The 13306-nt window shown below is 34.4% G+C and overlaps 1 protein-coding gene across 7 annotated transcripts in view; it reads right to left on the bottom strand.

The window, feature by feature from the left end:
- Positions 1–13306, bottom strand: part of AFTPH (aftiphilin) — an 85511-nt gene that overhangs the window by 5484 nt on the left and 66721 nt on the right. For 5 of the 7 annotated variants that reach the window (XM_045054277.1, XM_045054279.1, XM_019827287.3 and 2 more), the window contains 3 exons: positions 7160–7220; positions 5557–5640; positions 1548–1671 (listed from right to left, as the gene is read on the bottom strand). In XM_045054277.1, coding sequence (XP_044910212.1) covers positions 1548–1671; positions 5557–5640; positions 7160–7220 — 269 coding nt within the window. The remainder of the gene's footprint in view (positions 1–1547; positions 1672–5556; positions 5641–7159; positions 7221–13306) is intronic. The other 2 variants (XM_011280997.4, XR_002154863.2) reach the window with 2 other exon arrangements.

Raw genomic sequence — 13306 nt, 5'->3', positions numbered from 1 at the left:
ACTTAACAGGAGGCTTTAACAGTGTCAGGAGGCATTACTACAAAGAAATAGGAACAATGAGAATAGAGAAAATCTGTGGATGAAAGGAAATGTGCGTGCATGCTCTAAGTTTACTTTAGGGAAAAGCTAAGGGTATCCACAATTATTATAATGCTCTTATATAATTACAAATATCAGTAATATGAAATACCTATTGAATGGATATTTAAGCACAAAATACAGTTTGAAAGGCAATGTGATAAACTCAAGCCAAAGTTTTAAGACAGGTAAGCATTTATTATTCACAAGAAAAAAAGGAGATATACACACACACACACACACACACATATATATATATATATATACATATATATATGGGTGTATATACATATATGTGTGTGTGTGTGTGTGTGTGTGTGTATATATATATATATATATATATATATATATATTTTTTTTTTTTTTTTTTAGAGTAAGCAGTAGAGAGGAGACAGACAGAATCTCCATGCTGGGTGGGGAGCCTGATGCAAGGCTCAATCTCATGACCTTTAGATCATGACCTGAGCTGAAATCAAGAGTCAGATGCTTAACAGACTGAGCCACCCAAGATCCCCCCCAAAAGGCTTTTTTAAATGGATGCTTTTCTATAGAAGAACTGATTCAAAAGATAAATCTGAACCTGACAAGAGGAATGTTTTTATTTAGGACTAAGGGCTATAATACTTCTGCCAAAGTGGGCAGCTAACAGGTAAAGATTTCCACTTGAAGATGCTGATGAAGAATGGATTTGGGACAGCAGAGTCAGTAGGCCTATCAACCAGAATTTGCTCTTGCAGTAGTGATTTCCTGGTTCGCAATGACTACTTCTTATTAGGAACTGGCCTATTCTTATGGCTCACATGTCAAAGCAATGGCTTATTATTCCAGCGCTAAATTGTGTAAACCTAAAGGTTTCCTGAATCCTAAACACAAGGCCCAAGTGACAATCCTTCTATGTGGTTCCGACACGGCGAGAGAACTGCTTTTCTAAAGGCCACACCCCTGGCCTCCCAGAAAGCCTGGCAAAGCAAGCCTTCACATCCCAAATCAGAGGTGCTGCATATCAGCAAAAATGAAGAAAATAAAATAGTAGCAACGCCTACTCCATCTTAAGCCAGGACTCAAAAGATGAACCTACATGACTCTGGGAGTGTGAAAGTGGGTTCCCACAGACGATCATCTCAATGGTTATGAAGAGAAAGAGGGACTGTTTCTACAATGGCTTATGGTCTCAATACTTAATCAGAATTCTCCTCTCTGAAGTTTGGAGGGTGGAGTAAAAAAGAGAAAAACATATCTGTCAGCCCTTTCCAGCCTCTTATGAAATAGCTCTGCTCTAATAAAGTTCATATTAAACATACTTTGATAACTGTTTTCTGGAATTAGGCATCTATTGATTTTTATAAATACAACACGAATTTTAATACACATTTAATATTGAAATACTGTCAACTTACTCGCTTTCCCATTTAGGCAGTTTTGTTAAACACGGAATTCAAAATAGGGTGTAATGAACCCTAGCTGTTTACCTGGTAGATGTGCTTGTCTTCTCTACTGTGGACATGAGTCTTGCAAATGCATCAGTCACTTTGAGGCTTGAGGTGGAGATTTCCAGCTTAGAAGTTGTTAACTCATACAACTCTGGATCCACACCTTATAGTATAAAATGATAGTCAGTGATGGCAAGCTGCAATAGGTTACTCAATTAGCTACAGTCCAAGATGCAAAAGGCAATTATTCTGTAAACATCTGAGTCTTTTCCAAGCATAGCACATCTTTAGACTACTGTAGTATTGAATTTATTTTTTACATTAGAGATTCCATGTTTCAGAGTTTTTATGAAGTAGGAAAGTACTTTAGCCTTAATCTAACATTTAGGTAGTGGCTATCACGCAATTATTTCTAAAATTTCTGTCTGCTATGGAAAACTCCCTCAATTTTAGATTAGTTAGCGATAAAAGTTATCCATGTTTCATAGAGTTCACGTTTGTTACGTGACATTTCAATGTTCAAATGTACTGATTAACCTCATTTTGGAACTTCCCTCTCCCTCTCCAACCATCTTTTCTCCATTACTTTACTCCTCACCAAAAGATTTGGAAGCTAACAGGAAGTCTCAAACATGGTAAATGACTCAGTTAAATATATTCTGACCATGAGGACATGAAGCATTACTCAAAGCATCAAATTATTACTAATGATAAATTATATACCACATTGTTTTTTCTTCAGGTAAGAAGGAGGGTTAAATATTCCCAGAAAAATATAATAAAAGCACAACTTTTAGACAAAATGAAAACTGTCAAGGGTTAATTATATTTCTATGGTCTCATATCTGATCTTGTTTAAATAATTCAAAATAAAGATGAGGTCAGAGAGATTATAAAAGTCTATAAAAATTCTCCATCTGACTTCACTAAAATATGCACATATATTTTTATATTTCCCTTGAATACAGATTTATATTAAATAACAATGACTATAAAAACACTGAAAAGAACAATTAGATATTTTTGATTCAGGCTAAATGTTGGATAATACTCAAATAAAAAACCTATTAATCCTATACTCTCTTTGGTACCAGCAAGTTACTGGAGATAAAAAGTTTAGTAGTTTCAGAATAAGAGAAAAGCAGATTGTAAGGAAGAATATCTTACAGTTTCATCAAGTTTTACTTATTATTCCTAAAAAGTTCTGAAGATCAGCAGATAAAGTTACATATAAATATAAATACTGATGTTATAAGTTTCCTCCTTTTAAGATATTTTAAGGGTAAGAAAAAAAAATCAGGAACTGCCTTCTATTAACCACCTTTGCAGAGGAGTAGCAGATGTAAAAACAGATCTCAGATGTTTACAGAAATCAAACAAGCAAAAGCAGCTTCCACAGTTATCATGTCCAACAAGGGAGGAAGGCTATAGAAAATGTTGACTCTCCCAAGTTCTTAATATTTCATTAAGGTACAGTTTCAAAATATACTTAACAAGGCCTTTTATTAGTATTTCTAGAAGTATGTAGGTTTCAATTAAAATCTAAATAATTGTAGATGCCTGTAAGGGACCAAATGAACCCAAAGTACCTCCTTCCTCCACTGTGAAAGGTTGGATTCCAAGTAACCACAAAATTTAAGCTGATGTCTAATATATAATGCAGAGTAAACAACTGCATTTCGACTGGCAACAGGAAAGTGGTAGTAAAAATTTGGTTGGGTTTATAAAATACTGGCCATTTGGCTGTCAAAGAATAAAGTGGGAAATAAAAAAGAGAGAGAGAGAGAGAGACAACACCCACCGCCCCAGCCCAAAACAATGACCATCACAAAAAAAAAAAAAAAAAAAAAAAAAAAAGGGAAAAGTACCAGGACTATGTATTTTTCAAAAACAAGATAACTATTCTACACTAAAAATTGGAGTAATTTTTTTAATGGAAGAGTTTGCTTGTTTTTTCTTTTTGTTTTCTTCTTTTTTTACTTTACAGAACCTTAATGAGGCATAGTATAAATAACTATAAAGCTAGCCAACCAAGTTCTATGCCAACCTCCTAATTCTCACACACAAAATAATTAAATAATCGCAAGCTAAGTAAGACAAGATGACTTTCCCAGAAACAAGTCAGAAAAAGTGCAAGCAAGTGGTGAAATGGAATACTGAGAAAGGTGCTGATACCTGTAGCTTGATGGTAAGTTTTAACAAAACCCAATAGCAATAAAAAGAAGCCAAAGCAAATTTATAGTAATCAAGTTTACACAGCAGCTAGAGCATAGTAATGAAAATATGGAACAAAATTATTTAAAAGGTTCCAAAGTAAAGAGGACCGCATTTGAGCATGCTAATTTCACTTCTATTACAACTCTAAGCTTCTGAAACCACTTGCTCTTCTCAAAGTTGTGTATACTGAGCCTGGTTATCAGGTGATTTCTGTACTTCTTTATACGGTGAGATTATTTGTGTTATGGATGGTTTCCAACTGAGTTTGAAATGTAATGAAGAATGAAGTTTAAACCAGGTTTTAGGTGTCCAAAAATAGCGACCTCATGTAAATTACAGTATGGTTCATGACAAAACAAATCTGAGAGCAAATTAAAAATGGGAGCTTGGTATTTCATTCTTACGAACACAGTAATGAGGAAACTGATACACAAGTTTTTGGTTGTCTTTTCTTCCCCCAATTAAGTATTAAAAACAGCTAATTAGGCTCACCCAGGTCATTTGATAGCTCAAATGTATTTAGAAGTAACTTGAGTAAACAGTAAAATATCATTTGGAAGTCAAAACCAGACACAGATTGATGTTTCATATGCTTACAAAATCTCAGAAATAACGAAAATGATAACCAGGGGCTTAGGTTTGAGAAATCCAGTCATTCTACCAAATGGCCTTAGAACTTCCTTACAGTAGGATCAGTTTTCCATAACCAGATTTTGGGGAAGGATGTTCTGGCTTCCAGGCTCACCCTTATCTGACTTGTATGGTCTCCCCCATTTCCCACCATGACTCCTAAACTGCTGGAAGAGGGTGGTATATTCAAGTGGAATAGAACAAAACCAGCAAATTCTCAGGAAACAGGCTGGCTGTGTAACTGACTGCTAGTGGGGATGGAGAGGGATCCTCGCTATGCATTCTGGGCATCAGCATCTATATAGCACCCCAACAGCTGTCTGGTGATCAATGGGCACGGTTACCAGATCACAAGGCGGGATGACAGGGACTCATTAAAATTATATTGAATAAAATGTAAACATAAAAATGCCATTATATTTTAATCTTTTATTCAGTTAGAAAATGACAAAGTACATTAGTCCTTTGGTCAATAAACTGAACTTCGCAGGGCTGAACATTAATTTAACAGGCACTCCAGTAAGTTTTAATTTCTAGCTTTTAATATCTCATAGCAATTATTTTCTACTAGTAGCTTCTGTAACATTTTTTTCTTCATGGAAAACTAACAGAATACTTTCTATGTAAGAGCTACATGAAAACTACAGAATAGTTCTATGTGGGACCTATATATAACTAAGTGCTAGACTAACATTTTGGAATCTAATTATACACTTAGCAGTAATAAACAACTAACTGAATGCTCGAACTTGTAAAGGTTCTATTATCACAGGCACTACAACGTAAAGTCATCTTTGTATACTAAAATATTCTTATATCTCTAAACCTGTATTTTCTCAAATGGCTTTATAGAATATGCTTGTAAAAATAAGCATATAAAATATCACATTTTCCATTTACAGGAAAAAAAAAAACCCCACAAACCCCGCTCTTAACTAAGGACATTAGGGCCATTTTACTCCTAGAAATTACTTTCAGCTCTGAATATTACACTTAGAAAGCTTTCTTTAAGACACATTTCACAGAAGTCAGTTGTTATAATCAGATACTAGGAAATAACAATAGACAGATAAAAGAAAAGTATCAGAAAGATATTAGAGAGAATACAATCTACTCGTTTCCTTGTTTATAGGAAAGTCACGTGGTGTGGTCATGCTTTTTAGTAATTAAACTAGAATTGTGGTTTGAACACTCTGCTGACCTGGGATTGTGGTGCTGCTGCTAGAGCTACTGTCATCCACGGGCCCAAAGAAATCAAGGTTCAGAAGAGTGGAACCTCCACTAGCTTGAAATTCAGTGACCGTGTTGGTGGGCAGCCACACAGAAGGTAAGCCAAGGGAGGAGGGGTTATGTGTAAAAAGGGGTAAGACACACACTTGAACATGCAGGTTATAATTAGTAGTCATTACACATTTTAAAATCAACATTAAAACAATGTGTACAGTATTAGTTTTTCATTACTAAGGACATTTCTAAAGTAACAGTTTAATCCAATGTACATTTTCTCATGTACAAAGTAAATAATTTAACACTTAGTAAGGTTTTAGTTAGGAGTTCAGTTCTTTCAATCAAAACTCGAAGCCATACCAGAAAGACCAAGGGGAAAGTGTACCCGTTAAAGGGAAACAATACTTTAATCTCAACCCAACATTAAGTCACTGTACATGCCCAAATCAATCTTCCTTGTTAGTAATGTTGGTTTCTAATTAATGATTTTTAAAAAGTGACAAAGTTGTCAGTTTCAGGACACACACCAATACATTAACTTGGTCTAAATTAAAATTAAGAAGGAATGTCATAACTGCCCTACCCTGATGTGCAACCTCAAGCTGTACTGTTCCCCTTTAACTCTGAAACAGTAATCAGAAATAGTATACATTTTTAAAGAAGTTGTTTGTTAATAAAAAGCATGATGATTTGACTGAATAAGACACCAGACAACAGCACAAGGTGCATCCAGGCTTTCCTTCAGCACTGTATTCAATTGGATGCTTTCCATGTCCTAGGACCCCCAGTCTAAGGTAAAGCTGATAGAGCGACAGGTGTATTAGACAATGGCTCAAATAACTTATGAAGTGTAAGGAATAAGGGTAATTGTATCTTAAGATCCAATTAAAATTTGTGGTGTCAACACACTGGAAAAGTAGCATTTGAAAGACCCACATTACTAGAATAAGTTATTCCTTTTTTAGGATTTTCTCTTAAAGCCATGAGAGAAACCAATTATTTCTACAACTACCTACTAGTACGTTGAGATAAATTTTAGAAAAAGATTATGAAAATCATTCATTTTCCATTTGCATAATAAGTGCTCTATAAAATATTATTAAATCTGAAAACTACTTTGAGTCAATAAATATGGATCTATTTGCACATTGTTTTTGGTTATATAATTGTGCTTTGTGCTTTTTTTAAGCAGCCTCTAGCCACAAGACTTTGCATCCAAGAAAATTCCACAAATTAAAACTACAGAAACAGATTTCAAGTGAACTGGTGCTACCTAAAATATCATTTAAACTACTTAGATATTGTAAAAAATAAAGAAGCTTTTTACGTAAGATAAAGAAATCAAAATTTTACCTCTACTGCTACCTGAATTTGGACATTAATACTGTTAATAATAGTAATAGCTGTTTTTTTTTTTTTGAGCAATTACTATTCAGAAAGAAAGCCTGAATTTCCAAAGATAAGAATAAGAAGTTATGTTCAAACAAAAAAAGGAAATCAGCAGAGAGAAGTTTGTCTGAACTTTGTAGCTTTCTTAACTCTAGCTCTGGTGCTAGAGGCTCTACGGAGAGACGTACCATCTAAAGGGTTAGTAAGGCCACTGCTACTCCAGTCAAACTGGACGGGTGGTAGAGACTCCTAGAGTTGAAAACCAAAAAATCAAAATTAATCAGTACAGGCTGTAGCAACGTAAAGAATCCTTAAAACAAAACAAAAAACTATTATAGCAAGATCATTAGGCAATGAAGTACCTAAAGACAAAACTGGGATAATTTACAGTTTTGGAAGATTATCTAAAAATATGAACACAAACTGAAATTGAAAAACTGACAAACAGTACAGCTTATTGATATTAAGAAAAACTGAGAAATGGAATTACTTTTATATTTTCAAACATACTTATGGACTGATTCTATGTCAAGATTTCAATCTATTCTCAAGTTACGGTTGAAAACTACTGGCTAGATTATAATACAAATATTAAAAAAAAAAATCACTGACTTTTTTCACTGGAGTGATCTACTTAATATTAAATGACTGGCTACTTAAAATTTCTCAGTAGATGGTCTAAAGCAATAGAGAAGGTACCATACTGAAAAGGAGGAGATTTGCGTTATCCAAGACCGAGTAACTGCTAATTAACTAGTTGTATGATCACGTGTGGTTTAATTTAACTGGTCTCTTTATATATAAAATGAGAAAGTTTAGAGTCCAAGAGCTCTGGTTCTTTACAATTGCCCAAACTACAAAGAAAATTATGGGCCAGTAAATAGGAACTACATTTAAAATAAAAAAAATTAAATCAACTTCTCTAACTTAGAAATCACTTATAATCAGTATCAGAATTTAATTTTAAAAATAATGTACTTAAAAGTATACTCAGAGCTCGTGTGCATATTCTAGGTTTTAAGATTTTGTTAATTGTCAAACACATAAATTGAGCAAATAGTACATGTGAGATAGAAGGTGGTACAAAATATTTTAAAAATGATCATTGCTTTAAGAATAGTCTTAACAAGAAAAAATTGGGATTCTTAGTTTTCTTTCTTCTTTTATTTTTGGGGTGGTATTGACAACAGTTACTGAAATAACCTGTGTTCTAGAAGACTCTTAATACCAACATGTTGCTGTCTCTTTTTTTGGTAGTGCTTACCACTATGCTTTATTGTAAGGTAGATATTATTACAACTTTATACTCATTTTTTTTCTGTGTAAAGACTTGTTCCCTGTAGGAAAGGAGCATGAATTGGTTATTTTTGAAAGTCTAATTCCATGATATTATAATACAATTGACTTGATAATTGGGATACCAATGATAAGCATGTTACTATAAGCATTTAGTCTTCCCTAAAGCAGGTCTGGAGATTTAGGAGGGAGGTATAAACAAAGCAAAATGCTAATATTAGTAGTTGCCAGGGGTTAGGGATAGTTGGGGGTGGGGAGGGCTATTAAAAGAATTCTTTATGGTGATAGAAGAGTTCTGTATCTTGATTGCAGTGGTGGTTACACGTATTTATCCATGTGATAAAATGGCACAGAACTATACACACACATTGAAATCAAGTCATATTCCTGGTTTTGATATTATACTATAATTAGTAAGCTGTAATTAGGGAGAGAAACTGGTGAAGGGTACAAAGCATCTCCTCTATATTATCTTTGCAACTTCTTGTGAATCTTTAAAATTAAAGATTAATCTTTAAATAAAATTAATAATGCTGGTGAAAATCTAGTTTATAACCTACCTGCAAGAGTGATAAACACTTAGAAAAGATCTTTAGCTGATCTCAGAAACCATCAAAAAGCTGTAAGTATTCCAACAGATTCAACTATTATTTTACTTAGAGATCATTGAAACCTTTAGTCCAATTGAATAGTGACTGGATGGACAATACTCAAGTTTATGCAATAACAAAATTTCTGGTTAAATGGAGCAAAGCTCTTTCATTAACATGTTTTATCTAAATGATGTCAAGTAACCGGTTGCTTAGAAATATTTCAATGATTTGCTAGGCATTTTAGATTCTCATCCAGATATAGGTCATTTTGAAGATACAGCCAATATTATAACAATGAGGTGCTAAAACATGGCTCAACATTTAGTGGAAATAAGACAGAAGTAAAACAGGACACGTTGGCAATTATAAGCTAACAAATGGCATTGCCAAGGAAGACTTCTTAAAAGAGAAAGTGCTGAATGAAGCATTTTAAAACAAACTTAAGCAATGAGGTATGATTACTGTAGAGACTAAGCACTAAGGAAGAAAAGGTAATAATAAAAAGAGCAAAAACATTATATGTTAACTAAATGGAACTTAAGTAAAAACTTCAAATTAAACAAAAAAAATTAAGTACCTTTAGATTTATCCTTATTTCATGATTTTGTTGCTTTGGTAATAGCATGTTTATTTCTGTTCCTAATCACTTGTTTTTAGTATATATAGAAATATAGTTCATTTCTATATATTGATCTTACAGCCTGAAATTTTGCTAAATTCACTTATTGGTATTACTGTTTTTGTAAATTCATTGGGATTTTCTATGTAGATGGATGTCATTTGTTAATAAAGACAAAGAATACCGATTAAGAAAAAAAGAGCAACCCCCCCCCCCAAAAAAAAAACAATGGGAACTAGAAACCAGAGACTTGGGTTCTAGTCCCAGCTGTACCACTGATGTATGATTTGGGGTACATCATTTAGCCTTTCCAAATATATTCTCTTAATGTAAAAAGAGCACAGTGCTACACAATTTTTTTTTTCTTTCTTCTAACTTTAAAATTCTGATTCACAGTGCACCTGGATGGCTCAGTCGGTTAAGGTCTGACTCTTGATCTCGCAGTTCATGAGTTCAAGCCCCATATTGGGCTCTGTGCTGACAGTGCACAGCCTGCTTGGGATTCTCTTTCCTTCTCTCTCTGCCCCTCCCGTGTTTGTGCTCTCTCTCAAAAAATAAACTTAAAAAAAATTAAAAAAAATAAAATTCTGATTCACAAATGAAATAGCCACATCCAGAAGCCTAAGAGGAAATTTTCTAGTAGTGACTAGCTAGATAACTGCTAGCCAGAGAGCTGACTCAATTCAGCAGTGGATAAAGTGTGGTTAATGTACTGATCTTGCTAAGTAATAGGGGAATCAGTAATGGCACCATGAATGATGTGACCTTGACATTCACTGAATAAAGATTTAAAAAAAAAAAAACAAAACAACAAAAGTATCATTATTGCCTTTTGCCCACAAGCTGTTTTTTTCAGGTAAAAGTATCCTAGAAAAAAACACCAGGAACAGTTGTTAAATAAGTCATTAACCTCCTAAACAAGAGATGCAATGGTATAAACTAATTTGGAAGAAACAATAAAAATCCAATGGGTATCCAGATTGAGCCAGTTCAGAAAGCAGGCAGTCGTAATGAGAATTATACAATGATGGTAAGTTTGGAAGTCACTGTTAGTGATGCCAATAAAAATAACATAAAAGGAAGGTATGGTGTACAGTTGACCAAAAAAAAAAAAAAAAAAGGTATTAAACAGATCTTTCCTGACACATTTTGTTGAACTTCTAGTACTAAAGGCTATGGCTGTTTCCTCTGGATATCATGACTAGTGGAAAGATTAACAGTATTACAGCATGGCCAAAACGTAAAGTAAAAATAATACACACACTGCCTGCCAGAGAATAGTGGTAAGAAATATTGCTTTACATAAAGAGAATCTTATAATGTACTTTAGATGTTTCTAAAATATTTAAAATATTCAGGAGTATGGAGCCAAGCAAAGATCATACAATTTAGTGAAGAAAGTGTGCTGAGGTGCCTTCTGATATGTGTATGAAGTCTTCAGTTTGAGTGTCTGTATGCTGACATGCTTCATGTAGAATGAAGGCCTACAAAGGCTTAAGTTGATTCAGAAATAAATTTGAGGGGCAACTGGGTGGCTCAGGCGGTTAAGCATCTGACTTTAGCTCAGGTCATGATCTCGTGGTTCGTGGGTCTGAGCCCTACATTGGGCTCTGTGCTGACAGCTCAGAGCCTACAGCCTGCTTCAGATTGTGTCTCCATCTCTCTCTGCCCCTCACCCGTTCACTCTCTCTCTCTTTCAAAAATAAGCATTAAAAAAAAAAAATGTGAACAACTTCGATTGGGAGATATTATTTTCACTGGCTCCCAAAAAGCCTAAAAACTTAAGCTAATGAGGATCACAAACCCCCAAAAAGGTACTTACTATTTGTGTATTTTTTAAATAAAGAGATGTACGCACTAAACTGAATAAAAGCATGCGATTAAAGAGTTTTTCTTATATAATTGGCAAGAGACCAAGTTCCATCTTCTAGCAAAGAAGTTAGATGTGCTTAAATGCTGCTGAGAACTTCTATACTTGACTAGAAAGGGGGACAGCAGTCCTTGGATTATAAGTATATATATGGGTGTATGCATATGTATAGACACAGCAGCAGCTAAACACCTATCATGGAGCCCTGATTAACCTCCATTAAATTAATACACTTTAGTTTCCATTAAAAGTTCCATTAAATTAACATACATGTTTTTTATTAGGTCATCTAAGACTTATAGTCATTTATAATTGAATTCTACAAGAAAGATGGTAAGTATGAGGGGTGACTAGAATATAATATGTAAGATCAACTAAACCAACTAGGGGCAAAAATGACAAGTGACAGCTAACTCTGATAAAATAAGCAATAGTTTATGGGGTGCAACACAGAGAAGTGGTTGGATGGAGAAGAGGAGGAGGAGGCAGCAGGCAAAACGAGCAACAAGTGGCCTCAAGCAAGAATGGCTTCATTTTCAGTAAATGTGCCAGGTAGTCTGAACCAGGTAGTTCAAGTTAGTTTCCTAATACCTCACACTGTAGGAATAGAAATGTTGCCTTAAGGCAGAAGTGGGAATGTGCTATGGGAGAAGTAATTTTGGGATCTGCTTATGTAGGGCAGGCCTGAGAAGGAAGCTAAGAGCCAGAGAACAATGTAAGGACAATTAAAGGAAGAGAACTAAGGACAGATTCTACCTACGGAGACAAATTTGCCCAAACCACTTTGCCTGTTGCCAACCATCAATAAGGCCAGGCATTTTATGTTTCAGGCCTCCCTACCCACTATTTCAGTGCTAGTAATGAAGTGGCTTCAAAGGGATGTTGAAGCTATGCTAAGTATAAACCACAGTGGTACACAGCCATAATATCAGATGTTCCTTGAAACACAGCTGAAAGGGTAGGACTTTGCTTTATGTTACTGTTTTCTAAAGTATATTCTTCAAAATTCTAGTTCAATGGGTGTTATGACTCCTTTTCCGTTGGTCCCTGTGGCCAAGTAAATTTAAGAAATAATTAAAATTAAATAGGGTTATTTACTGCAGGATACTCCAGAGACCTTAATATGTGTGTTGAGAATCTTCAAGGGTGGTTATTGGGTATGTATGAAAAATTTTCCAAACTTACTTCCCCCTGGAACCCTTCTTTAGTAGAGCATCTCTGGGGGTTAGTGTTCAAAGAACACACACTTTGGGAAAAGCTGTCCAAATACACACTTTTGTGTTAGATACAACTAAAGATGATATTTAAGGTAAAAAAAAAAAAAAAAAATAACATGGCAAGAATGTTTTACAAATGGTAATGTTCACTTAAAAATATTAATCTTCTAAAAAAAATGTTTAACCAGCACTCAGTCAGTTTCTAACGATGTGGGAGGAGTAAGCAAATTTTTCTACAGATAAAAAAGTGAGGGGGAAGGCTCTGCTATTAACTATATTAGACTGAAAAAAATTTGTGCTTAATGATGCCAAGGAGGTAAAGGATAAGAAAGACTGCTTTCTTTTCTTCTGAATCTGGACTGTTTTGTAAAAGGCCACATTATTTTCAACTTAAATAACTTTTATTCAAACCCTCAAAACAACAGTTTTTGATGCAATCAACAATTTTATTACTTAATAAAATTTGCAGGTTTCGGGGAAAACACACAATAGCAGATTTGAAGAGTCGGTGTCAATGTACCATTTCCCAATTTTTTTGAAAATCAGCACTTACCAGATTGGTATGTCAGTAATTATGATCATACAATGTTCAAGCTGTAAGGGGTTTTTAGAGATGCCTGCTTCACAAAGTCTTCATTTTATAGGTAAAGAAACTAGGGCCTAGATAGGTTTAAAGGACTTACACATAACCAGCTAGTGCTCAAGTGTGCCTTTTTTAAAAATTAAAGATAGTTTGTTAA

This window comes from Felis catus, chromosome A3 (genome assembly GCF_018350175.1).
Source record: "Felis catus isolate Fca126 chromosome A3, F.catus_Fca126_mat1.0, whole genome shotgun sequence".
Lineage (NCBI taxonomy): Eukaryota > Metazoa > Chordata > Mammalia > Carnivora > Felidae > Felis > Felis catus.
This window is presented reverse-complemented; position numbering and strand designations above follow the sequence as displayed.